Source organism: Embiotoca jacksoni, unplaced genomic scaffold, assembly GCF_022577435.1.
Source record: "Embiotoca jacksoni isolate LCO1_2020_lvr unplaced genomic scaffold, fEmbJac1.0.p SCAF_14, whole genome shotgun sequence".
Taxonomy (NCBI): domain Eukaryota; kingdom Metazoa; phylum Chordata; class Actinopteri; family Embiotocidae; genus Embiotoca; species Embiotoca jacksoni.
Genome location: NW_027185274.1, coordinates 16933001 through 16960954, shown reverse-complemented (window position 1 = coordinate 16960954; position 27954 = coordinate 16933001). Strand labels below are relative to the sequence as shown.

Genomic DNA, 27954 nt, shown 5'->3' with positions numbered 1-27954 from the left:
GACCAAACGGGACAGAAATCCCAGCCCATCACTAGCCCGGTGACACAGTTGCAGAGTTTAATTTCTTACGTCCGACTATGGATGGTTAACTTAAAATAATTTCTTAACCGATGGTGTGATGTTAAATTTTGTTTTTAATGCTTGAGACGTAAAAAGAATGGGCGGACAAGGGAGATGAGGCTGGTGAGAGGGAGGACGGAGAGAGAGAGAGAAAGAGAGAGCGAGAGAGTGGCCTCAGTGTCTTTTTCGGGCACAAGGCCTTGCCATCTGACACCTGCCACTGAGTGGGCATGAATCCCCCTCTCCGCTTGGCAGGAAGTTAAGGCCAGCGAATAGGAACTCAAAGGAGGAGTGTATGCAAATACCAACGGCCAAAGGAAACGAGTGCGTAGTCGTCTATGTGGACGCCAGACGAAAACGGCACCTGCTTCCTTCACAGACTCCCATTTAGAGGACAGCAGAACCAGAAAGTCTTCGTATGAACTCCCCTGTTAGATTGTCTAGACACCGAGACAGCTTGTGATATTTCCACCAACGTCTGTCTGCTATTTACATAACAGCCCCAGAAAAATTTAATATTTGTACCAGTTCGACACGTCCACCTGCTCGCGAGACGTTACACACGAATGAGGTCACGCAAAATGCCGTAAATTAGAAAACGGGGAACGTATGCGACGATATTGTTAGTTCTGCTGCAGCCCAAAGAGCTCGGTTTGTGTTGAAAGGCCTGACAGGAGTGGAGAGCAACAGTGGAGGGAGGGAGGGAGGGGGAGCGAGAGAGGGAGGGAGGGAGCAGTTAGGAGTGAATATTGATGAGGCAGCCACAGAGATGCAGCATGCCTCTGCAACGAGACATTCACGCACTCGCGACTACAGACGTTCGCAGACTCCGAACATGAGGAGAGTGTGCAGGTGACACTCGGCGGCAGAGTGCGGCCTATTCAACCCATTCAGCGTTAACCGGCAATCAGAGATCTCCTTTAGCGGCACACAAACACGCGTAATGAGACGCTCTCATGTCAAAGTAATGCGCCGCACACAAAACCCGGCAAAGTAATTTGCAGTGTGCGTGTGTGCTGGCGCACAGGAGAAAACATGATGTTGTGCATTTGGTAATAACCATTCATACACATCAGCATTTTTATTCTGCGGTGATTATGCAGCGCAGTGGACTTTATAAATGGTTCTTTACACTGTATTTCACACGCCGCGCGTTCCAATTATTAATCGAATACGAGTATTGCAGCCATCGTAAAAACATGCGCTTGGCGAAAAATGTAATATTCATGAGTTTCACGCAGCACTCGCAGCAAATTTACAGACCTCAAAAATATACATGGGAACGAGCCCTGACAGTACTGTGTTCCCAAAGTCTCACAGAGGACTACAGCTTTCTGAAGTTTGACACCTGTGAAGCTCTAACAACAGAAAAATCATCACTTTTGGCCTGAATATTTCTTCTTCAAACCTGTTTCGGGAATATTCCAGCCCTCACGTTAACTAGTGACCAAAAAAGACAGCTAGTAGAATTGCAAATAAGTTCAATAATACAACAAAATTTGTCTTATGGCTGCAGTTTCTTTACTGAATCATGCATGTGCATGAGGCAGCGGCTTAGCACGGTATCTTTCTGACATGCAGTCCTCATGAAACAGATACAGGGTTTAAAAACATGAAACACAAAGACATCATTGTCAGCGGTGCTGTGCAACAATATGAAGACACACTTCCCCCAGGAGTCTCTGAGCCAATGGGGCATTCCTGGGAAATGCAAAGGTGCAGATTTTTTTTCCGCCTGGTCATCAGTTTGATGGCTCTCAGACTATCGCAGACGATCCCTGCCGGAAACTGCCTCAAACTAGCCACGATCAATTCTCTTCTAATCGGCCTCTCATCCTTTCCTACCCGAGGAGCTGCAGGTGTGATCTAAAACAGGGCATGGTGAAAACTTACCACAGACAAACAACTGGACCAGAGAGGCAAGTCTTTCACCTGAAGAACCCACGAGACTGAAAGGCTTATTATCAATTTCTTTATCGAGTGGTCAATTCATTATTTTGTAAATATAATCTCAGTAAAAGAAGATGGTTTTGGCCAACTAAATGACAATAAAAGGGGAACGCATTAGGATCCACTAAGTTCAAAGTTTAAATCTTTAAATCAAACAAGAGTAAAATAATTGACCAAGAAAAGATATTTCTATATAAAGTCTCAGGAAAGAGTGGGGATAATCAAAGTGTATTGCAATTTCCATTTGTTCTGAAAGTATAAAAATCCAAATGAGATGAGTAAAGCTGCAAATCTTTACATTTAAGAACCAAAGAATAGTTAGCATTTTCCTTTAAAAGGTAACCTAAACAAGAAAATGATGAAGCACTAAAGAAATACTATATTTCATCCTAAAAATCAGGAAAACATAATAATAATAATAATAATAATAATAATAATAATAATAATAATAATAATAATAATAAAAACTCGGTCAATAATCGTTAAAAACGTCTATAATAGACCTGATTAAAAATGTTTTTTAAATACATGCAAACAGTAAAATAAAATAATACAATTATTTGCATCTCTACTGATTTTTGCAATAAATTAATAAATGTTAATGGAATTTAGTTCCTTATGATTGATTGGAATTAGCTGAAATCTATTTAATGAAAAAACAAAACAAATCCCTGACACTGAGTTCGGCTTTAAAAGGTTTGAAGCTGTGTCTGAAATTCCCTCAAATAATACGTATGGATTAAGTGTGTGACGCACGATTCTTCGCCCAGACACCCCGGTCAGAGAGGAGGCTGTAGGGCCGGATGACTCACCATTGACGGTGAGGTGGACCCAGCTGCCATTGTGGAAGGTGTCGTACTGTTGCTCCAGCATCAGGACCCTGCACTCGTACCAGCCCTGGTCCTCCGAGCGCACTGGGTCAATCTGCAGGGAGGCCTTCCCATGCAGAGAGGCTCTACCTGCAGACAGAGGGGACAGAAATGAACCACTTCAGTGCTGTAAATGTATCTTTTAAGACATGCTCTTTTCCTGCACACATTTGCACACACCTAGCGGCTTCGCTGGTCGCCACGGAGATCCATCATAGCAGTTGGGGGTTAAGTATTTCAGGGCAGCAGCGCCGTTTGGGTGAGGGCTCCTTTTGCACTAAGAGTAGCCTACAGGTCGCAGTGGTGCAGCATTCTCAAATGTGGGCTAGATGCTAAAAATAATGCATCATTAAGTGCAATGAATCCTTGCTTCTGCCAATTTTTCTTTTCTCAGGAAGGGCTCAGACTTTGAATGAGTCATTTTTAAAATATGAGCACAAGCACCAGCCTATTCTAATGCACAAAGACCAAATTGAATGTGACAAACAATTTCCTTATTTGGTTCTTTTTTTTTTTTTTTAATGACTTGTTCCTGCTCAGGCAGTGCAACAGTCTGGAGCCTTTCCAAGCACTGGATAGAGAGCAGGAAAACACCCCGGGACCGGCTGCCAGACTCACACAGAGCTAACAGAGACAGACAATCCTTGACGCTGACTGTACATTCAAACCTACAGGCAATTTAGAGCCTTCAATCAACCTGACTTCCACGACTTTGGACCATTGGAGTAGACGCACACAGTTACAGACAGCCTGCACAATCTACATACCCCACAAACGCACAGGATTACTTGCAAAACTGTAGATTTAAAAGCAGTTCATTTGGGAAACGTGTGTATTTGCTATCTGTGTTCGTGAGTTTATGTGTTGGTTTAATCGGTCGTCAAACTGAAATGCATCAGGTTTTGTGGGTTAGTGATGCACTGGTCTATTTCTGTGCTTTTCTGTTGCAAGATATATGCTAAGCTAATGTTAAACTATCTGCCTCCCAGCTGTAGCTTCATATCTAACAGACTTCTCATCTCACTCCACGCAAGAAAGGAAGTGAACACATCCCCAAAACTGAAGTTTTTCCTTTAATTGTTAAAATGTCACAATATTTAAACATAAATGAACTCCCATCTGGCTCGAAGTATTCGGATTAATGCATGAAACTGCCTGACGGCCACACCTTCAGAGGAATTAAAAGTATATTTGGTGTCAAAGTGGAAAAGGACCAGCCAGCCTTCTAACTTCCCGGAAATCATATTTCTTGTAAAACTTCTCCATCCCCGGCTCTTTTTTTCTTCAAGGCTCAGGATAAATTGGAATTCTAAAAGGAGGAAATCACAAGGGATGAGAGACGTTCAGGAAACCAGGCATGGTGAAATCTTCAGCTGCTAGGCTGTCTGCCTTCAAGCCTCCAGCCCGCTGCTCACATGGCTGCCTCTGACAGCCCAACAGACTAAAACATTCGCTTCTGCTCTGTCTGACAAGTATTCAGAGATGGAGCATTTTTCCCAACTTTGATGTGTAGATGTACTGTAAGCACTGTTTCCTGTTACTGCAAACTGAGTGTCAGGCAAATAGATTGACGTTGAGGGCGGGCTAAATTGCTCCACCAGCACCGTAAATGCAATAGATAGATACCCAACCCCGGGATTGCTGCCGTAGTTGGGGTAGAAAACTGACGTTATTTTGTGAGCAGAAAATCAATACAGCAGCAAAGAGGAAGTGGGGGGAGTGAGGACTGCAGTCTTGCAGTAAAAAGGTAGCTTGTCTTTAAAAAGTCAGGTCTATTTCTGCCTGGGCATTGAAGTGCTGAGTGGGGTGGGTGATGGCGTGAAGGGTAGGGATCAACCTTAGCTTCCATTTGTCAAGGAGTGAAAGGGGTGCTGCTGTAAACAGAGTTAACAGCACTGTATCCACGTCAGGACAGGTCTCCTGGGCATACAACACTTGCACTGTACGGGGTTCTGTCTACTGTGAAAACACAGGGGCTGACGCCTTGTTCAGATCACATTACAGGCTTTGTCAGATAGGAAAACTGTGTAAAGTAAATCCTTAAGATGCAAAGTGACAAAGTTGGCAAATACAGTGTGAAAAAAAAACCCACTTTTAAACCCAAAGAGTTTTAATTAAAAGAGTGAACAAATGTAGCTAATAGGCAAAGTTCATGTGCTTTATTCAAAGAAGCGTTAAATAAAGACACATTTTCTTCATTTAGTTTGAAGTAATTATGAAGTTGTTAGCAGACATGTCGACTTGTTAAAAGGAAAAAAAAGTTTTAAAAATAACTCGCACTCAATACTGCACTCTTGAATCTTATATTGCACCGTGAGATTGTTAGAAAAAAGCAGCGTACATGCCGTGTTGTTTGTGGACTGTTTTTATGCACAAGGTAAATACAACCCCATTTGAACGCAGCATATGTGACATGAACTCCTTCTACGACCGTGACATTGATACGGTACCCTCCAATGGATATACGTGAAGAAGAAAAAGGAAAAGGACGAAGAAAAGGGCAGCATTTTTCAGTCTGCAGCCTTCTCAGGTGACGATAATAACATTAGCTACATATCCATATGATTCATGTGCAGGCTGTGGATAAACCTGGTGGCAAGAGAGATATGACTTAGTTTTCCAACAGCTTGTCCCAAAGCGGGAGGATCTGACACTAAAATTTCACAAGCTGCACATCTGAATTATTGATTGCATCTTTGCAAGAGCAGGCACAAAAATAGATGTTTTTAAATGTTATAATTTCCATATAGCTGCAGGACAGACTGGCAAAACGATCCAGCGTAGCAGGGAGATATATAACATTTCTCATTTTGCATGAAATTAGACAGGAAAAATACACAGTTGTAATGAGACCATGTCTTCTCTTAGGTTTAAATTACACACTAAAATTAATATCCTGATGCTGACATACACAGACAAACTAATGCAATAAACTTGAATGGATTTCTGAAATCAAAATACAATCTGCACAGTGAAAACGTCTGGATTTGTGGATACTGTAACTACAGTATTCATGAGTAATCTTCTCGGTTTTGGTCGCAGCTGTGCAATGGAATAATCACACATTTAGTCTATTCATCAATTTTGTTCATACCGAGTGATAACAATTCAAGGGAATAGCCTGAATGAGCTCCGAGACCCATTAGCCGCCCTGACGGGCTTCTCATAGGCTACAATCCTGTGTCATTATCACACTGTCAACATGCACATGCAATCCCCAGAATACACTTTAATCTATGTAATGACACCGGCCATATTCATGTTGCATCTGTTCACTGGTAATTCCTCAACTGGGGACTTGAGGCCACATGGCAGCGGGCTCACCCGCAGAGTCCAAGTTAGCGCAGCCGAGTGTTTAAAAAAAAGTGCTGTTCGTTTATGTCCTGCTGATAGTCGGCAGGTTAAAGTAAACACTGAAACGCTCCAGCAGCTGCAACATCCACTGTGGCCACTACAAAGCAACAAGGAGGGCTCCCACAAGACCGAGTCATCGCCATTAGGCGTCTTTGCAGTAAAGACCCTGCCTGAAAAGCCCACAGAGAAAGGGATTTAGCTGAATTCCATGTCATTCACATGCCTTTCACACAATTCATATCAATAAAAAATAAAACAAAAATAAAAAATGTGTTGGGCACTCACGCTGGGGATCTAAATCCTCCAGGAGACAAGCTGTGAAGTGCTTTAAGGTGACAAAGCGCTGTATAAATGCAGACCGTTTCACGCTCGCTGCTTTCAGAGCATCATTTTGACCACAACATCACCTGACATCTGAACCCCACTGAAAGCTACCTGTCCAGCACCGAACAGCAGACTGACACCGCTAACAGTGAGCTGGTGTTCACCTTGTTAATGCAGGTTTAACAAATCGAGTCAGTCATTCATTTCTCATTTACATGCCAATAATTTGTTAATAATTGTAAATAATAAACACACAAAAAGGATTTTCATGGTGCATCACCTCCATTTTTCCATATGTTGGTAGGATGTTTCAATACAATCCACGGACTGTGTGTTGTATGTGCCCTGTGCTATGGGAAGGCATATACAATGCAGTAGTAAATTGCTGAGACACGGTTATTTCCTTCTATGCACTCAGACGCAGCGGATGCAGCCCTGAATGCTGTGTTGGAACAGGAAGAAGTGCAGTTCAAGAAGCAGAACGACTTCATAAAGGCAGCAGAGTCCTTTTTGTACACCACACAAAAGGCCTCAGTTTACCGTAATCGCCTTCTGCTTACAGCTCAAACACATCCGAAGTACCGTTCTGGGGTGGGGGGGGGACCAGTGTGGATCAGGCAGAAATTGCAGTACAGTCTTCTCAATAAAATTGGATTTGCACTGCAGTCTATTTAAAAACCTGGTTGTCAGAAACGGTTCTGCTCTCAGCCATAAGCTCATAATTAGGTCTGCAGCAGTGCGGTGAAATCTGCGTCCAGTACAATCACAGAAATGTTTACAGGATGATTATTGTTATGCAGCTGAACTCTGTAATGCTACTGTAGTAATATATCATATCTACTTTTTGAGTCAGATGTCGGGTACTTGTATTTATATTATATCATATTTAATAGAATATTGTCACTACTTATTAATATACAAATATATACCTCACATTTTATTTCATACTATATTCATTTTTTTTCTGTATATTCATACTATACTGTATAATATATATATACCCTATGCACTTTACTCATAAAGCAATCCATATCACGGATGTGCAATTTCTGTGCACTATACAATATACCCTACAATTAACAATATATTTTGTATCACCGACACGCAATAATTGTTATTTTTTATATTTCTCAGTTCATATCAAGGTGTATTTATATATTTTGTGTATATAGCTTGTGTGTGTGTATTTATACAATTGTTGTTTTTTTTTATTGCATCCTCATTTGTAATTTTTTCTTCCTGTGTACGTATCTTTTTCCTACCTGTATTTTCAAGTCGTTGTGACAACTACATTTCCCAATTGTGGGATTAATAAAGTCTTATTTTATCTTATCTTATCTTATCACTGTAACCATCAGTTTGATGGACTCACAAAGGCAGATTTACGATGGATTGAGACATGCTCCTCACTTCACTGGTTCCTCAATCCAATCCGCACTGAAACAAAGTCAACATCAGACATAAAGGTGTATTTCTAGCAGGGTTGGCTAAGAAGATAGCAGAACCACTGGAAACTAAAAGAGAAAGTCAGTTTGGTAGTACCTACATCAAGGTAACAAAATCTACCTGCCGGCACCGCAACAGCTCACTAATTACCACGTTATGTCTCGTTTGTTTAATCCCAACTGAAACTGAAGTGTCAGAAAGACACGTGGTGGTTATGTGAGGGATCGTGTGAAGGACTGTGTCTTTGAGAGGGAAAGTGTCTCACTGTTAGCATGAAGTTTCCAGGCACCCAGCAAGGACTCTGGAAGTTACTGTGCCTAACAAAGAAACACTCAATGTTTCTTTATGCCTTGTTTTTTGTTTTTATGGGTCATAACGTGTTATTTAGCGAGTGCTAGTATGTGGATATTTTTAAACTAAGCAATGTGTTTCATGTCTTCAAATTGATATTTAATGTACAGACATGAGAGTGACGTCAATCTTCAAACAATTAGAAAAATGCCAAACTACTTCTTAAGGTTGCTCAGATCTATTTGAAACTTTTTGTTTATCCTGTAGAATGATCTATTTATTCAACTATTCTTAATAACACAAGATTGTGTATTAAAATCAAGAGATAATAAAGTATCATGATTTGACAAATGTTTATTTATTGGCAGGCAACATGTGCAGCATTATCCACTCTCTAAGCAGCATCTGCTTGATGACTTGATGCTGCCACCATGTTCTCCATCTTTATCCAACAATTCAGCAGACAGAGCATGAAGGAGCAGCTCGTGGTGCTTTCTCTGTGGCTCAGAGGTGTTTCTATGTAACTCATGTCACCGTTCAGCTTCTATAGGGTGTCAGAAAGCAGTCCATGTATCTGGGGCTTGAGTGCGATGGGGAAATATCTCTCTATATTCTTTTATATTAATAAGAATAATAAAAAAAAAAAAAAATCTGACACCTGGATGTACTGGCAGACCGGTGACGCCGTTCAGCTACGCCCAGAGACTTTTATTTTTTTTGATTTTATTTTTTTTGATTTTATACACTTTATTAATCCCCGAGGGGAAATTTCTTCACTACAGCAGGGGGGCTCTCAGGGGGGAGATGCTGCAGCAGGCTGCCACTAGCGCGGCGCCAGGTAACCTGACCTGAGGTGCATGTTTTTGGATGATGGGAGGAAGCCGGAGAACCCGGAGAGAACCCATGCAAGCACAGGGAGAACATGCAAACTCCGCACAGAAAGGCCCAGGACCGGATTCGAACCCGGAACCTTTTTTTTTGCTGTGAGGTGACAGTGCTAACCACTGCACCACCGTGCCGCCCTACTTTTTTTTTTAAACTGAACTTTTTTTTTTTTTTTTTTTTAACATCATGTGCTTCGAGATAATATCTCGGTGTCCGATTGATTGGAGCACCCCAATTATTTTCTACTTCCATTATTAAAATCTGAAGGAAATGTTATGCATCTTTAATTGTCATTTTACCAGCTTTCACAACTTTTGCCTGAGCTGAAATCCAGTTCAAACTGTAGTCACATCAGGTTTTCAGCAGTGATAGGTGTAGCTGTACAGTGTTGTACATTATATGCATTTTAGTCCCACTTGATGTTCCTCTATTTGGCCATGGTTTATCAGTATGTCGTGTGAAATTCTCTTGTCAACTTGGTTTCTGCTGCCGGGTCAATAAGACAAAGTCCTGTGGATTAACTGTGCTTGGCAAATAAAAATTCATCCCAAGATGCATCCAAGTCCTCATTAATTCAAAAGTGTGAAGGCTAAATCCGCTACAGATCAAACTATCTTATTCACAGTGTCTCTGTGTTCTCTCGGCGCTGGATTACTCTCGTCTTACCAGTGTACTCTGGATCCACATGAGGAGGGTAGAAGCGGAAGTTGATGAAGAAGGGAATAGGCACTCCGAACTTGAACCACTCCACCACATAGGGGGGCTGCTGGCCGTCCAGGGGAGGGGACACGTCACACCCCAGGATCACGCTCTCTCCGGCGCGCGCCGTCACAAACCGGGGCTCCTCTCTCACTCCGTGGGCACCTGCGGGAAGGAAGAAGCAGCTTTGAGTCCGACATGGCAGAGATCAAGGTGAAGGAAAATCCTCACGCAAACCAGGCAGCGGTATCTCATTGCATTCAAGTCATCCAAGACTAATCGAGAAGCAATAATTAAGTGGCAATTAAAGGTTATCGACCAAACTAATGGATTAAAACTACATTTTGCTGAAGGTCTACTGTGCTGTACATTGAGATGGCAGTGGACACTCTGAATGGGTAAACCCTCTCCCTTTCATCCGCCTCCCTCATTCCGGCGGCCTACCGTCATCTGTCACCTGCATCTGCCGGTGAGTGTTTTGTGGCGGTGCCATACTGTACTATAAACGAGCTGCCAAGGGGTTCCATTGATCATCCCTGGCTGCTGCTCAGATGAGCTTTACTATGAGCACCACCAGGCCTGGCGTTGAGCCACGAAATGTCCAGGCACGCTGCCGAGCGTTGACCTATCAGATGACTCAAAGGTCGGCGTACCTGCCTCAGCAGAACGTTCACCCTGGGAATGGATTTTCTCCAGCTGCCACCCCCGCTCTCATTGAGCCGGCCACGTCTCCACCGTCAGAGGGAGCAGGACCGCCCACCCTCGTCCGGGGGGGGAAATCGCTCAGGGGATCAAGAGACGTGCTGACGTTTCACTCCGGAGACGCACCAGCTGAATAACTTAACGCTTTCATTAGCAGTATCATTTGCATTATCAGGGATCATCTTTACGAGGGGAACAAATGCGGGAGGGCTTGGAGGTATTATGGCTCAAAGCAGCTGCCGTTAGTGCCTCTGAAAATGTGCGGCCACCGTCACTGTTGAAAAGTTGCACGAACGGCAAGCGCCGTCTTTACAACTGCACACACTGAAATCATAACCCACATATTTTCACCCAGTTCTTCTGTCTAAAAAAAAAAAAAAAAGAAGCTTTGGCTCCGCCCCTAGGCCGTATGCACCACTCAGAGATTGTGTTTACCAGTTTAATCTCCATTATCCTGTGACAGACTTAATCCACTTTATTCGTTTCAGCACAGATTTGAGACTGAAACAGAGCAGATTTAATCAAATTACATTTTTTTTTTAGGTGGGGATGTGCTCGGCCAGTTACGGGCCTCACTGCTGGAATCTGATTTGCTATTGTGGCTCTTTAATATGAAAAAACAGCCATGGTACTGTACCCTGAGCTCTAATGAGCAGCACAAATTAAATGACACAAGTGTGCATGACCCAATGAAACCCACGTGACCGCTGAACGGCCTCAGATTGACCCGCACAAGAAGTCTGAACAGCAAATATTCTATTCGATTGACCGCCACAACAAAGAACAAAACTGAATGCACCTGTTTGTAGCATCTAAATCCTGCCAGTAATAAAAGCAACGTTTTCCATGAAAATGAAACTGAGGGGAATTCTGTGTTTGCACATTGCAGCATGTCTAAATGCTAAATATAAAGATCACTACGACTGAATGACACCGGAGCTGATTGTTGTAGAGAGATTCTGTCGGCATGACGCTGCCCTGCTGTTCGTTCCTTGTGAACTCTGACCTCTTAATGCACTCATGAGCAAACCTGTCCCATCCAGCTACAAGCCCAACAAATTCAATTAAACTAAACCTTTCAGGCTGAGCCGAGAGCCTGAAATTCACACCTGAGCACGCTCCATTGCAGCCTCTTTAATAACACCTTTAAAAGCCATTATGATAATCAACACCTCATGAGGTGCTGATTCATATGACACTCTGTTTACTTGTTAAAGTTTATTTAGGAAAGAAACAAAAAAATTAATTTTGGATCAGTGAATCCCAAAGTGGTTTGCTTAAAGGAATAGTTAGACATTTGACAGTTAAACTAACTGTCTGCTGGCTGTAGCCTCATATTTATCACACAGATCGATCTCATCTGACTTGTGGCAAAAAAAAAAAAAAAAAAAGAAGCCAATTAGGCATATTTCTCTGCGAAATGCAGCGAGACATTTTCTGGACGATTATCAAAACGTGTTCGTGAATCAAAAACAAGTCAATATTTACAAGCAACACAATTTTAACACCGTGTTATATTTTGAAAAGTGTCAAAATGTAATAAAAAGAAAAATAATTTTAAATGCCCTGCTAAATATACAGCTATGACTATTGATGACAACTCATAGTTGGCTGTTGTCATAGTAACGCAACATGCTTTTCCAATAGTTTTCTGTTGGTTTGTGAAGTGCCGCTGGGTATTTTGTACATCACCATCTTGCTATTTTTGGAGCCAGAAGTGACCATATTTGGACGAGCTGGGCAGGAGCGAGCGGTGGATCTGACTCGATCTGATTGGGTATCCGAGGACACTATGCTCCGCCCACCGCAGGGCGGTCAATCAAACAGACAAGCCTCCAAACATGCCACTTTTTGAGGCCTAATATCTGATTGATGATGGTATTATAATAAAATTGACTGCCAGAAAACCAATAAGACGGAGTGACTTTAACGAATGACGCCATAATGAAATGTCCTGACTTCATATTTCATGAGAAAAGTTGAGGGAGAGTCTCTGGAGCCAGAGCTTTTTTTGGAGCTAACTTCTAGTGGCCCTCGGTGGTATTGCAGTTTATGGCACATCAGCATCGGCCTTGCCTTTCAGACCTGCAGGCTACGTCCACTTTTACATACACTATGTTTCCAAGGTGTAAAGCTGCCAGAGCCAGCAATTAAAAAGTGTACCAGAAGTCTGGGAGTCTGTGACCAGCTGTTTTCAGGAGACACATCACACACGAGCGGGGGTGTCAGATAACAAATGATGGCAGAGACGTCAAGTGTCTTTTGTGTCAACTTTTTTGGGGGTCCGGTACTTTTGTTTGGGCCGGCTCCCATCTATAATGAAACACACTGGACACATTGTTTGGTTTGAGTAAGTAGAGTCACTTGACAGGAAGCACAGGCTCAGACCCTGTGGAACAACACGCTGCTGAAATCCATTGTTTTTCTCTGCAGACGGTTCAGGTTGCAGAAGTTTAGCAGCTCAAGTTACAAGCTGACATTATTTTTGGATCCTCGTGGTGGAGGGAGACGCGTCGTGGACGCAGCACATACTTTGAGGACTTGAGATAATATATTACGGGGCTCATAATTCTCCCATTTTTTTAAGAGATCCTCATGGAGGGGGGTGGGGGGGGCAATCAGCACAGGCTTGGTTGCCGCTTTTCATTTCCTTAATGGAGACACAGTTACCCAACAAGGTTTATGGGAGCTTATTCAGAGGAAAATATTTATGTGCTCAACAAGTCATAAATGCAATACATGCTCAAAATCCTCCAAACATCCCTGTAGAAATAAAGGGATGAATGCAGTTTGAGAGCTCAACCCATGATTGCTTTGGCACCGTAAACATCAAGACGGAAACTCTTCAAAACCCACAGTGGCAGAGATGTGTTGAGTAAGATCTGCATAAATCAAACATCTAATAAATCCCGCGCAGACACACCCATATGTTTTGTGTATCTATCCTCGGGCCTATAGCGGATTTACTGCCATGATCATGAATTCCTGAGGGGTAACAATTCAGTCACCTGTCAGATAATTCACCTGGATGGCCTGCAGTTCATGTACGAAAGCAAAGCACAGAAGGAAGAAGACCTCACTGTACTCAGAGTGAGAGCTGCGGCTGCATGTAACCATTATTATCCATCAATCTGCTAATTATTTCTTCAATTAATCATTAGTGCAATAAAATGCATGTTTGTCACACAGCCAAGGCTCATGTCCAACAACATCTCGATTTGTCCACAATATCAGGGCGTCCCAGGCCTTGGAGGTTGAGAGTTTAGGATTGAAAGGTTCAATTCTGTGGACCGTCAAAGAAAGATGTTAATGGTTAAGGTGCCCTTGAGCAAGGCCTCAATGCCCCAACTGTTACCAATGTGTGTGTGCGAACTAAAACCTGAATACACACCAAACCATGAGGACATGTGCCACTGTGGGGACAAGAATTAAGGTCCTCAGAGGTAGCGTCTGCTTTTTGAGGGTTAAGATTTGGTTTTCGGCATTTATTTGTAATGGTTGAGGGAAATGCCGAGGTAAAATTCCTGCTAGTAAAAACATGTTTTATATATAAAACATGTTTTACATAATAGAACAAAGCAAAACAGTCCATTGCTCAAAATACACTGGAGAAAAACAAGTGTTTTTGAAGTTTATAGCTCAATTAATTTGAGCAATCCACATGTCAATAATACAAATGGCAATCCAAGTTAGTTTAAAAAAATTATAAAATACTTAAAATTACCTTTTGTGACTACAATTCACCCCCCTCAAAACATTCCAGTATTGAGGGTTATTTTTCAGGCTGTTTGAAAAATGAGTCTTCAATCTGAAGAAAAATCTGAACTAGTAAACCAACTGGGTTTAGAAAAAATAGTTGCAACATAACTAGGAAAAAAACAAAATGAGTTTTCCTTTTCTATCTAGTGTCCCAACCTTTTTGCCACATGACACTTTGAAATAATGGTTCTCAACTGATGAGCCCAAAAGTGATGTGCACTGAAAGAAAATGGAGGAGAAAAAAAACACACTTATATTTTGAAGTCTACAAAATGTCTGATACTGTGCTGTTATTATGAAGGACATTCGCTTCCCATGATGCAGTAAGTGTTTGCTACCAAACCAAAACTAACGTCTTCACATCAGCAGTTAGCTCTAATTTGTGAACAGGGTTAGAATTAGATAAGTCTGACTTAGTCTGTCATTTTTTTTTCATACAGTTCAATTTGGATTCTTGAAACTTGATGAGCATCACCAGTTTAAACCAGCGACTGTATATAAAAGTGTTTGTTGCTTCCGGGACTGGAAAAATGAGGCAGATGTGGAAGTGCCTTAAATTGCAATACCACCGAGTGCTTCTAGAGGTCGGCTCCAAAACGTGTCCCGCTCCATAGGCTCCCATTCAACTTCTTGTGAAATTCAAAGTCAGTAAATTTTTTCAACATGTTATTTATGTCGTTCTAGCTATAGTCACACCTTCTTATCGGTTTCCTGGTGGTTCATCTGAAAATAATCACGTCATTAGTTAGAAAATACGCTTCAAAAAGAAGTGTTTTTGGGGGCGTGTCTGTTTGATTGGCAGACCTGTGGTGCAGTAGGGTTACAGCTATCGGTGGGCGGGATGTAGTATCGTCAGATTTCCAATCAGATCAGTCAGATCCACCGCTCGCTCCTCCCCCAGCTCGCCCAAATATGGTCACTTCCTGCTCCAAACCGCTCCGAACTAGCAAGATGGTGATGGACAGAATCTGAACTCGAGGCTTCATAACGGCCGTTCACAAACCAACGGGTGACGTCACAGCTGGTTGCCCGGTATGAAAAGCACATATATCTGTAGTTCAAGGTAATTCTGCCTCTTTATCTCACAGGATTTTTGGCCCTATTTGAACTTTTTTATTTGATGTTTTTAAAAGTGAATAAAGGCATTGTGTGATATTGCACTATTTTTTTATTAAATAAATTTGAGTGGCTAAAAACTTTTAAACAATTTTGGGTCACCACTTAAGAGCCTTAACTCAGATTTAACTCATGAGACTTTAAAAGGGTCTCAACCCTCAGGTTGGGAAACAAGAGCAAACAAAAGCATCAAACTGCCACATAATAAGCAGGAACCATTAAAAAAAAACAACTTCAATAATAAACTAATTACAGACGTAATTGCAAAGAGGTAACCAATTATTTTTCTGTTGACTGGGCTGATCGATTGATCAACTAATTCTTGAAGCTTTAAATGCTTTTCTAACGGTACAGCAGTCTTTATTTTTAGAGAGTGTTTTACAGCGCTTTATAAGATAATCCAAAAAATATTAGAAAAAAAACATAAAAAATGGAGTGAAGCAGCCGGTACCAAACATCATCAATCAATAGCTGTTATATCATCAGAGCAGAACATCAGGCAGGGTTAAATTCACGAGAGATTTCAACTTGTTTTTTCTGTCTTAAAATGGCCCTTTGCACAAACACCACGGTACATCTTTAGAAATGATTACAGATCTGTGCAGTAAATATCCTCTCAAGGCAATTTTGGCCAATAATCAGGCCGAGTAGAGCTGGTACTTAGATCCAATAACACCAAATATGAAAGCTGAGGGAGTTCAGTGAGAGGCACTTTCCATCCAGCAGTGCTGGGCTTTTCTGATCCAGGCTGCCTGAAAACAGAACGATATTTCACCCAGTTAAAGTAAAATCTAATATTTGTCTCCTGCTTGGATTTGATTCAGAGCATGAGGGATGATAACCGCTGCTCACTGCTGTTAGAGATTTTATAAAGGATACATTAAAAGTTAAAACGCTGTGTGTGTGTGTGTGTGTGTGTGTGTGTGTGTGTGTGTGTGTGTGTGTGTGTGTGTGTGTGTGTGTGTGTGTGTCTGTGTGTGTTTCACACAGCGAGGGTATGAGTGCTGCCGTATGCCGGACAGAGCTCCTGATGTGGAGGATGTAATGGAATATAGACTGGACGGAGGCCGGAGAGAGAATCTCAAGGACGTGCAGCCACTGGGCTGGATGGGCCACTGACAGGGCGGTAATTGAATGCCAGCCTGCGTGTGCTGAAGGTCAGCCTGAGTGTGTGTGTGTGTGTGTGTGTGTCTATACATATCTGTGTATCACTATTAATGTAAGGGCTGTAAAATGAAAACGAGCAGCACCTGAACAACACAACAAAGAAATACACACAACACTTTGTTGTCCCATTTTTCAGGAGTTTAAAGTAAAAGATCTGAGACTTCTTTTATGCACACAAAAGGTTTAATTCTCTCAAATTTTGTTAAAATCTGTGTTAGTAAGCACTTTACCTTTAATCCATCCACCTGACAGGTGTGGCACATCAAGATGCTGATTAACCCTTTGGACCCTATAGGCTATTTTCAGGGTAATTTCACTATCTTCACCTTTAAGATCATATCTTGGTCATTTTAGGGGAAAACCCTTCATGCTTTATCTTTTTTTTTCAGGACAGTCTAGGCTATCCAGATCTTTCACCATTTAATTTGTTAATAGTTAGACCGCTTTAATATTAGCTTTTATGTCAAGGAAAAAAATTATAAATTTTTTATGTTTTCACATACAAATTGTATGACAAATTGTTGTCAGTAGGGATATCTTGATTGTCTAGAATGTGGCAATATCTGAACCATGTTTGTGGGACACTGTATGACTCAGCAGTTAGAAAACAAAATGTGCTGAGTGCCTGATGGAAAAGGAATGTCATGAATGACTCCGGGTAGCCAGGGGCCCAATCGGGGACTAACTAACTCCGGAGAGGTCCATAAATGCGTTATTTATGTATTTATTTCATACAAAGTGGGATGTAATATCACCCCCATGTTGAAGACAATGCAGAAGTCTGCTGTGATTTCAAAACCAGATCAGTGGAAAACCCTTTGTCGTACAGATAAACGAAGGGTGTCATCAGAGAGTGTAAGTTCTGTTGTTTATTTCGATATACAGTATGTTGTGAAGCGATCGGGACTTCTGGTTATTTCAATCAAGAGAAGCGGGGGTGGAGACGGATAAAACTACACCTTTTAAAGTGGCCTTCTATTGTTACCAGTCCAACGTCCCCCTGTACAACAATCCTGCTGTTTATTCAGCATCTTGATGATCCACCTGTCAAGTGGACGGATTATCTCGGCAAAGTTGAAGTGATCTCTAACACATATTTTACCAACTTTGTGAACAAAATTTTAGAGAAAATAAACCTTTTGTGTGCACAGAAGAAGTTTTAGATATTTCACTTCAACTCATGAAAAGTGGAAGCAAAAGTTTGTGTTTATTTCATTCTTTTGAAGGACAAAAGCCATGTAAACTGCACTCTCTTAAAAGAGAAAGAAAAACAAATATTTTTCACAAACTACAGGTATTCAGACAGCTTCAAGGTCATCCATAATTAATCACCACTGGTCAGTTTCCTCTCTTAAATCTGACAGAGAACACTATCTCCACAAAACTACTCAACTGCAGAGACTCCATTCACAACCAATATGTTCAAAGTGTCCTCTGAAACATTAGCACACAGTAGTCAGGTTTAAATGTGAATGTCATGCAAATATTAACTGAATTTATGTGCACCACTGTTGAAATAGAAATATAGGAAGTTTGTGGCGCTATCAGTTTAAATTCATCCATGAAGACAGTTTTAGTGCCGAGTCTGTACAAATATGGTCCCAAAGCAACACAACACAAGAACCACAAGTACTGGAAGGAAAAACTGCCTTTTAACAGGAAGAAACCTCCAACAGAACCAGACTCAGAAGTGGGTGGCCATGTGACTCGATCGGTTGGAGTGAGGGGAGAGGAGGAGAGAAAAGAACAGCATAGAGAATCCAAGACAATAAACTGTTGACTACCAACAGGTGAAGCCTCGATTATCTCTGGTATCTGATGCTGCATTCAAATGAAACTTGCTTTTGGTTACAACATGGAAAGTCGTGTGCGCCGAATGCTTGTCCTTCAAATGGTGAAGTCATAAAAACACTGTTGCTAGGCAACAGCAACATGGACGATGTCTAAAAGCCACAGAGGCTAAGATGTTAGCAAGCCAACGGGAGGATAATGTAATGTAGAAAAGTCAAAGGCACAGAGGGAAAAGACGAGGCCGCTGGGAACATTTTCCTCTGACGTAGGATATTATCGAAGTTATGAAGACACACTCTACGAGGAAAATTACAATATATTAGCTTAAAATCTGACGAAAACGTCCATGTCCTCTGCTATTTCTGTTGATGTCAGCAAACACGTCACAACTCATGAACTCGAGGTTTATAGAAGATTTCAAGTTCTGATGTTGTGAATACCAAAAGAGGCCGGCGTTCATATATATATATGGACTTTTCTGTTGTACACGATAAATACGACGTCCATTTGAATGCAGCATCAATGCAAACCAAAACCTGTCCATTTGTTGTGTATTATTTCCTCCTAACCTTTTAAACATCTGGATTAAACTTCTATGAATGCTCGTGGTTGGTTTCCTTTTCCAGACCCACGGTCTATGAGACCAGTCTACTGATAAACACTCCACTGAAGAAAACATCTGGAAAGGACATTGAACTATATCTTTATCTGCCCAACACGACACACCACCTTGTATGCCTAAGCCAAGCATAAAAACGTTGTTACGATAGTTTTATTTCTTCTTAAAGGTGGATGGAAACGCACCTTGTGTCTACGTTTGTACAGTAACAATCCAAGATAGATCTGATCTCTTCATTATTTGATTTGACCCTCTTCAATGGCAAACTCCCTCCACCCACCCACAGACAAGCAATGCTCAGTCAGGGATGCAAAGGATGTGCTGACACCTGCTCGAAAGTGCAGCGAGGAGAGAGAGCGCAAGGGATGTGTGAAATGGGGTTGGCTTGCCAAAGGCACGAAAGGGCGAAGCAACACTGGTGGGCACTGCGCTGCAAGAGGTGCACATTATAGGGTGTCTTTGGCAGGAGCGGCAAGTCATAGAAATTCCTCAATCCGGACGTGATTCAGTCCTTTTTAGAGTCGCTCGCAGCAGTTTTTAGACGACTTATAAACGCTTCAGCCAAGGTGTTTAAAGTTAATTATACAAAGAGGCATAACAGCGCTTATTAGTGCTTTCACACAGCTCTTCTAATTACAGCTGCTTATGAGATTGTTTATTCAGCATCAATAAATCATACCTAAGCTCCCCGACTGCACACGAGCTGCTTAGAAGTCAACCGAGTAACATCGGCTTCACGTATCAACACATCTACTTCCATGTTAGTCCCGTTCGCTTCGTCGTTCTATGACGCTCACGCTGAAGCTGCAGCTCGGAGCGACACGAGTGCGCTCGCTGTGGGTTCAACAATTTTCTCGGGAAAGAAACACTTCTTGGACAGATGTCAAGAAATCTGTCTGACCCTGAGGTGACGTACATCGAGCAAAGTGCTCGGACAAAAGACAGAAAAAGTTATTATTGTATTATATTATATATATATATATAAATAAATACAAATGGTTTAAAAAGTAAGTTTATATTCTTATAGAGGAACAAGTAAATCAACTCATTAGCATTATTCAACGTCTGCCTTTTTTTTTGTCTTATTCTCTTTTATTAATTAGTGTTTGGCTATTTTCACACTTTTAACACATAATTAAGGTTAAATACAAAACACTAATTCTATTTCAATTCCAAAAAGTTGTATTCCATCAATCGAAAACTAACTAGATTGACTGATTATCAAAATAGTCAATTGAGTAATCGAATTAACTGACAATCATAACTTGAAAATATACAAACAGAGTCTAAAGTAAATTGGCCTTAATCATGATTAAAAGAAGCAAAATTGGCACTGAGTCTGTGATTTTATTGCTGTTTTTTATAGGTTGTGAAATTAATCAATATTACACATTGCATTTAGGCTATACAACTAAATAAAATATGTAATCAAAATGTATTCATATTGTGGAACAATTCGCTCTCAAAATATAAAACTTTTTGTTAGTGTGATCTACGTTACCATGGCAAGTAGTAGGCCGACCCTTAGTAACGACCTAGCAACAGAGGATTTCCAGTCTGTTTTAATGTATATACATTATATATATAGGAACACAAAATTGCTTAGCGAGCTCAATCTTGTTGTAACTAAGATATGTGTAAGATAAAATTCTTCAAATATTAATGTCCATGTAAAAGACCACTTTAATGTATAAAACTTCATACAAGTAAACTGCACTACATAATCTGAATTACATGACAGTAATCCACAGAATATTGGATTTCTCTCAGTTTAAATCATTAATTAATTTTTTTTTGGTTTACTAATTAATCACAAGTCTATGCATATGTATTTTTTACTGCCTGTGAGGATAGACCGACTTTAAATCTTTGGTGTTCAGATCATTTAATTACTGTGCATGTCATATCAACATGATATAGATGTGGATCTAGACGCTGTATTAATCCATCCAACCAGAACCACATGATCTGAAATACTGGCTTTCCCAGAATGCTGCAGGCTTTATTTGCAAGGAGACTCTGCTGGGACTGGACTGGCTGAGAGAGGAGAGAGGAGAGAGGGGAGAGGGGAGAGGGGAGGAGGGATCACCAAAAAGAGCTGGCACATGCCCAGTGCTGAGAGTCTGCCATCCACAGCATGAGCACAGCCCCTCTCCTAAGCTCATTACTGAGCTCTACTCTCACAATCGTGAGCGACGAAGTACGGCGCACCGAAAGAAATGAGTGCCAGAGAGGAAGTCGTACCCTGTGTCTGCTGGAAAACTGTAAACTGTTGGTACTAGATTAGATCAGCCACAGGAATGCCTGCTCCAAACTGTAGGCTGCTGTGATTGGTTGATTTACGGTCTCTAAAACGTAGTCCTAACCTTAACTTTAACTCTCCCGTTTGGTGGGCATGTTAAATATGTTGAGTACACCTCCACTGAAATCTGGACAGGTGAGCACAGAAATGACACAGTGCTGCTAAAAATTAAAATCAGTCAAACTGGCTGATATGCTTTCTTAAACACAGTTAACTGATATTAAGTCTTAGTTCTTGCAGCTCAGGTGAACCACAGACTGTCGAGTGACCTTGTGTTCTTAATTTTTGTCCAGTTATCCATCTGTCCAGGATGTTTTAACCATTGACTGTATGTTAAAGTGGACGTAGCTTCAGTGCATTAAGAGAGGGGCGGAGCTTCACTGTCCAAGACCGAAGAAGGTTCCTCAGGTCAGGAGACACCAGGTGAATTTTCTTTGTGTCACCGTGAATTCGTCCCCCAGAGTCAGAGATTATCAACATCGTGTTCCACTGGGACCTTCTGAGGCGTCTGAGGGAAAACACTCACTGCAGACCACCTGAACTGTAGCGTCATGGCAACAGGGTTCTCCAACATGACAACACGCCCGCTCACAGCGGTTGAAAATGGACGAGTTTCTCACCCTCAACAACATATCAGATCCCCACTACCCGTACAAACCAAATCTGGCTCCCTGCAACTTCTCTCTGTTCCCCAAAATTTGACACAAAATCTGATGTGCACTTTGTGTCAAATTGGCTGTGGGTCGGGACCAGCACTCAAAAATGTTTGTAATATCAAAAACTTAATCACATCAAGCCAGAATTGAAATCCAAACCAAATGCATTCTACAATTATTGTTTTATCTATATTAATTTGCTGCATTGATTGCTTTTAAATACATAAATCATCAAGTGGCAAATCACCAAATTGTGACTCAGCCAGGGCCTTCGTTCTTGTAGATGTTGAGGGCCAAACAAGAAGACATGTCAAATATTTCTAAAAGAAATTTCCCAAAAATGTCCATCTGATTGTGCTCCATAAAGAGTAGATCTGTTGAGAGTTTCTATTGCTGCAGTTTTATACGGTTTGCAATTTACTTCTTAACAAGCCCCGAAAAGCAGTCATCACATAAAACATCATTAAGCTGCACTGCAGCAGAAGTTTAAAGAAACGCCACTCATGTCCCTCATCCATATCATTAAAACTTCTGAAAACACTGCAGATGTCAGACAAATTAAAACTCCGCTGTAAAACGCTTTCTCAACCATCTCGTGAACAGCAGCCTCACTGAATGTCCCAGACGGTCCCAGTATTGAGACAAAAACCGAAGACAGACGCATTTATCTAAAGCTGGACCCACAGAAGCAGTAGGAGGGCTTTCAGACGCCGCCTCGCTACCACTGGGAAGCCTCCGATATGACGTGAGTGACATTTCTGACACCTTCACATTTCCCGTCTGCTTCTACACATCTCTTTCTTTTGGGAACAAGTGTGCCAAGCCTACGGCTCACGAGGGAGCTCCAGATCCTGTGAAAACATCAAGGAGGCGGCTCACAAGAAGGGAATTACAGATGAATACCATCTGGCCAAAAGCCAGCGCGACAAACGCTTAAAGAAACAAAAGAATCCGAGCACCGGACCTGAGGAGAGTCGGTCTGCCGTCAGTGACTCTGCCTGAAAATAGTCCTTCAAATGCACCACTCCTCGACACTTGCCAATGACATTTAATTACTTCTATAGTGCCATCAGCATCCCTCTTGCTTTACCTTGATTGGTGGCCAAGTCACAGTAGACTTTGTTGAACTAACCTCGGGTCTCCCTGACCATATGCTGCCTCCCCGATGGGCACTTGGCACAAGAAAACTTCTTTAAATGTCCATTTACGGTAACTGATCATGCATCCATCACTGATCTGATGTGGTTATGAAAAGAGTTCAACACGAACATTTGCATGATGAGGGCCATATATCTGATATCTGCTTTAGGAAAGTTGTAACTTATTTCCCATCTTGAAAGTTAAGCTCATGTTTTAACCAAACACCTACTCTGCAGGTTAACACAACCGCCACCTCCTCACTGCCCACCAAGAATATAAACACTGACAGATTCATGACATTATTGACAAGGCCAACAGGACTATTCACGTCACGTTTACAGCTAACACGGTCCAGATTTTAAAGAGATGCAATGACCTGTGTGGTAGTGAGACAATGAAATAAACTCGAGAAAGGTTGCTTTGAGTCATAGATCCCGGTATTTCAAGTCTTCTTATATGCATAAACAATGCACAGGGATTTATAATACTATGAAGAAGAGTTTTACAATAGTGGATTCATTAAATAAATTACTACTTTTTATAACTCTGTGCTGTTTGGCCTGATAACTCTGCACACTGCAGCAATCACAAGCAAATGTACAGTAGCATTTCTTTCAGTTGCAAACACACATTTTTGTCAAAAACACTCCAACAGCAATGCAAAAAAAGAAAGCGAAAGAGTTGCCGCAGCGCCTTTCAGTCATATCACAGGCGTCTGACAGAAAAGACACACTTCGGTTTAAAACAATACATCCGTCTACACGCATTTTACTCGAACGGTACGAGCCCGAGTGCCACCTGAAACATGTTCTTGTACTTTGCGGTGATGCAGTTTTGGGCTCTGAGCACTGCCACAACGCAGGTGACCTACAACATAATACTGAGCCTGAATGCGTCCTGTGTTAAGACACAGACGGAGGACTGAAGCTTCTGCTGCTGCAAACGTGCACCAAAGATGGACAAGGTTATTTGAATACCATCAACCCTCTGAGCATGTCTTACTTTTAATATGACATTTCCACTGCTTAAGCCTCCTGTATCCAGTGAATTTGATACAGTCAGTACAGATTACTCTGGGCTTTACCTTCCACTTCAAACACCGTCGTACAGCAGCTTCACAAGAAATAGTCCTACTTTAACTTTACTGTTTCGGTGACTTTAAAGTTTTCTGACAGATGATTTTCCTTTGTTTTTCCAGAACAACTTTGATACAGACTTCCAGCTATTTAATCTGAAAAGATATTAAATGTTTTCTGTATTAAGGGTTTTATCAGCTACTCGTCGCAGGATAATGAGCTCCTCCGCTTCTTCTGTTTCATTTAGATCACTGACTGTCGTATCCTCACACAGACTAAACATGTTTGCAGATGACACCACGTTTATGGCTGTAAATGATGATGAAAGTCAGCGTCACATCATGTCGTGCCGCGAATAAAACTCAACGTCTTCTCTAGTCCAGCTATCTAAAGCATCTTTCAGTGCATGTTTGTATGAATTTTATGACCATTTTTAACTTAAAAGAATGAACACAGCAATATTCTGAGAATTAGATGGTAGAATTGATACCACCCTTGTGTCTCTGTGAAATCTGAGCCAGCAGCTGGTTAGCTTAGCTTAGCATTAAGACTGGGAACAGGGGGAAACAGTTAGCTGTGCATCCTACCCTACAACTCTAAAGCTAAATAAATAACACATTCTATTTTTTTCTTGTTTAATCTGTACTGTAAACATTATTGTATGAATGAAACGGCTTTAAATGTCCTGCTGGACCAAACCAGGCTAAATGTTTCTCTCTAGTCTCCAGTGCTTATGCTAAGCTAGGCTAATTAGCTGCAGGCTATAGTCTCAGATCAACTGAGCTGCTTTAATCGAACCTTCTTCTCTTCGTTTTGGAGCGAGATCGTTTCTGACCATCTGTTTTAATTTGTGTCCATTGGAACCTGAAATCTGACGCGCAGCTCCCACGCATGGAAAAAAAAAAAAAAAAAATCCCATTATCCACACCAGCAAACACACAAACTTGTTCCAGGCTGACCAGGTGGGCCAACAGGTCAAGTTCAACAGGAAAGCATTTGGTTACAGCTTTGTATAACATAGCAGCTTAAAAGATGAATATGCCATTTTTCAGAAAAATAAATACACTTATTTATTTTCCCTCTGAGAATTTGATGTGAAGATTGATACAACTATCGTGTCTCTATAAAGCTAAATAAATGTTACATTTTGCTTGTTTAATCCGTACTAAACACATTTTTGTTAGGATGAAACAGCTTTAGAGGTCCTGCTGGGCAGATTTTAGGAAAGCCGGGCTCGTTGTTTCCCCTTGTCTCCCCCAGTGTTTATGCTAAGCTAAGATAATTAGTATGATTGCATACTAGATGGACAGACATGAAAATAGTTTTGTAAATTGAGCTACTCCTTTTTTTAAATTATTATTCTCTAGTGGGCTGCCACAGTAAATATTTCATCTTAATATTTTAACACGCAGCAAATAGTTTTGAACTGCACTATTTTGTACTTTACTTACTTGCATCGTCTCGTCTTCCCTCCGACTTTAAACATTTATGACAATAAAATTGCATTACTAATGCCTGAAATCCTTAAATTCTGATGACAGGTTTGTGCGCTGCCTTTACCGTTAGCAAAAATGGATTAAAAATCAGCCACAGCTGGTGTTATCATGATGTTTTCGGGTTCTGTGTAGCACCACGCTGAAATCAGTGCCGTATATTCCGGGACTCTATAATATAAGAAGTAAACCAGCTCTCGTTTGTGACTACTAATAGGCCGTGTTGTGATTTGTGGCTCTGTGGTGCAGCTTGTAAGACTTAAATCACCATCAGTGTCGTGCCGATAACAGACAACACCTTTGAATTTATATCATTGAAGAAGGTGGCTAATTTGTGCTTTAAAAAAGTGACACCCCAGAGAGGTTCTCTGCTCCTAAATCAAATACTGCCTCCCTGCACTGGAGCAAGTTTTTAATACTGTGCTCATCTTGGACCCGGCTGGCACCACAGGAGGAGCCAGACCTGTGAGTAGACCGGTTTTGACTGGGTATGTGGGGTCATTGGGATCAGTTACTAGGCGACAGCTTGGCACATGTCTCCCTCATCTGGACACAAGTGGGAAAGCAAGGTTAAATAAGTACATGGGTCAATACGGAGTGCTCTGAAAAAAATATGAACAAAAGGGATATTGTGCAGTTTGTAGCTGCAGGAGTGACTGGTTTGTGAAGCTCTTAGATCAGCAGCCTGTAGGTGCTCTGTGCATCACACGCAGCACTCTGACCCCATCCATCCATGTGCAGTGTGGAATTTACAGCGTCTGAATCCCGTGCATGCAGCATTGGAGGCTCTATCAAATTCAAGAGTGCATTTTATCTGACATGTGATGCATTATTTAGTTACTTTTCCATCTTGAGGGCTGACACAGTCACACCCCTCTCTGGAGAACTCAAATGGGACTGCTTGCTATGATACAATGCACACATTTCCTCCTCTTCCATTCTCCAATTACACCACTATTTTATCACACAAATGAGCCTCTCTCACACACACATCACACACACGCCGACCTTACCCACAGCCACGCCGATCAAGCTATCTTCGTCATGATCAATCACTGTGGACACGTGGATTTGTAAAACTGACATGTGAATTATCCCATTTCAGACATCAAGCATACGAGCCAGGCCGTTTCTAGACAGTTGTCGTTTTCCCTCATACGATTTAACCAGAGCTGAACTTTCACGTGACTATATGAGATATGCAGCCATTTGTTAGAATGAAATTGCCCCACAGTTCATATGACCTAACGTGCAGAGGGGGAAAAAAAAAATGTCATGCGATTGCAAAAAAAAAAGAAGCAGCAAGCAGCACACGAAGACACAAATCATCAGCTATGTGCGGCACAAGATATATTGCACTTCAACTCACCTTGAGCGGCCGTTCCTCTGGTGCTGAATACACTTGCTATCAGAGTGGCCACATACCAAATCATAGTACTATTGCCGACCAGCTATTACCACGCAAAGTGCCCCGTTCAACCAATCTCTCATATTCGACCTTGCACCTCGCGGTCTCTTAGCAAAAGCCCCTTCTCATATCCTGTTTGCTTTCCTGGTGGCGTTTCCCTTCATCCCTTCCCTCCCCCGTCCTTCCATCCGCATCCTCTCCCGAAGAGACAGAGCACCTGCACCGCCGCGTTTGTAGTAGACGGAGCCGTTTTACGAGCGCATAGTGAAACCAAGTGTGAGAATGCAGCCACAGGTCCGCCTCTTCTGTCATTGGATTGGCTGCTGATTGAGGCTTTGGGGCGTGTATTGGTTCTCCGTACGGCCCCGCACCCGAATGACAGGATAGCGGGCGTGCGCCGATTCAAGGTGAGTTGGAGCGTGCCGTAGTAGTGGAACCGCAGTATCATGCGCATTGACAGAGAACCGCGTCCACATCTTTAAATACCTCTCCTAAACTGGCCCCACGTGCACCGTCGCCGCCCATCATCCATTCATCCACACAGCCCTTTTGCGTTATTCCTCGTATCGATATTGGCCCCGTGCAGCTGTTTAAATTGAGGGTGTCGTAATGAAGGGGGTGGGTACGCTGGTGGAGGCGTGTGACTCATCCACCCACAGCCCCGCGGCTATTGTCATGTCGCTGTCGCCGACGTTAAACACTTTTATTTTTTTTCCGCCGACGCGCCGCGTCTGGCTTCATGCGTTGGGTGTGGCGACACATACAATACGCCTGCTTTTTTTTCCTCGACGGCCGCGCGAGCGCGAGGATGCGGCTCCGTCGCGCTGCCCACTGCGCACACATGGTT

The 27954-nt window shown here is 41.9% G+C and overlaps 1 protein-coding gene across 4 annotated transcripts in view; it reads right to left on the bottom strand.

Annotated features, from left to right (window-relative positions):
- The window catches only part of igsf9ba (immunoglobulin superfamily, member 9Ba), a 67269-nt gene extending 39592 nt beyond the window's left edge, over positions 1-27677 (bottom strand). For 3 of the 4 annotated variants that reach the window (XM_069148357.1, XM_069148359.1, XM_069148360.1), the window contains exons 1-3: positions 27069-27677; positions 9846-10043; positions 2823-2969 (exon numbers count right to left, since the gene is read on the bottom strand). In XM_069148357.1, the coding sequence (XP_069004458.1) occupies positions 2823-2969; positions 9846-10043; positions 27069-27132 (409 nt within the window). In that variant the 5' untranslated portion in view covers positions 27133-27677. The remainder of the gene's footprint in view (positions 1-2822; positions 2970-9845; positions 10044-27068) is intronic. The other variant, XM_069148358.1, reaches the window with a different exon arrangement.
- Between the last annotated feature and the right edge of the window lie 277 nt (positions 27678-27954).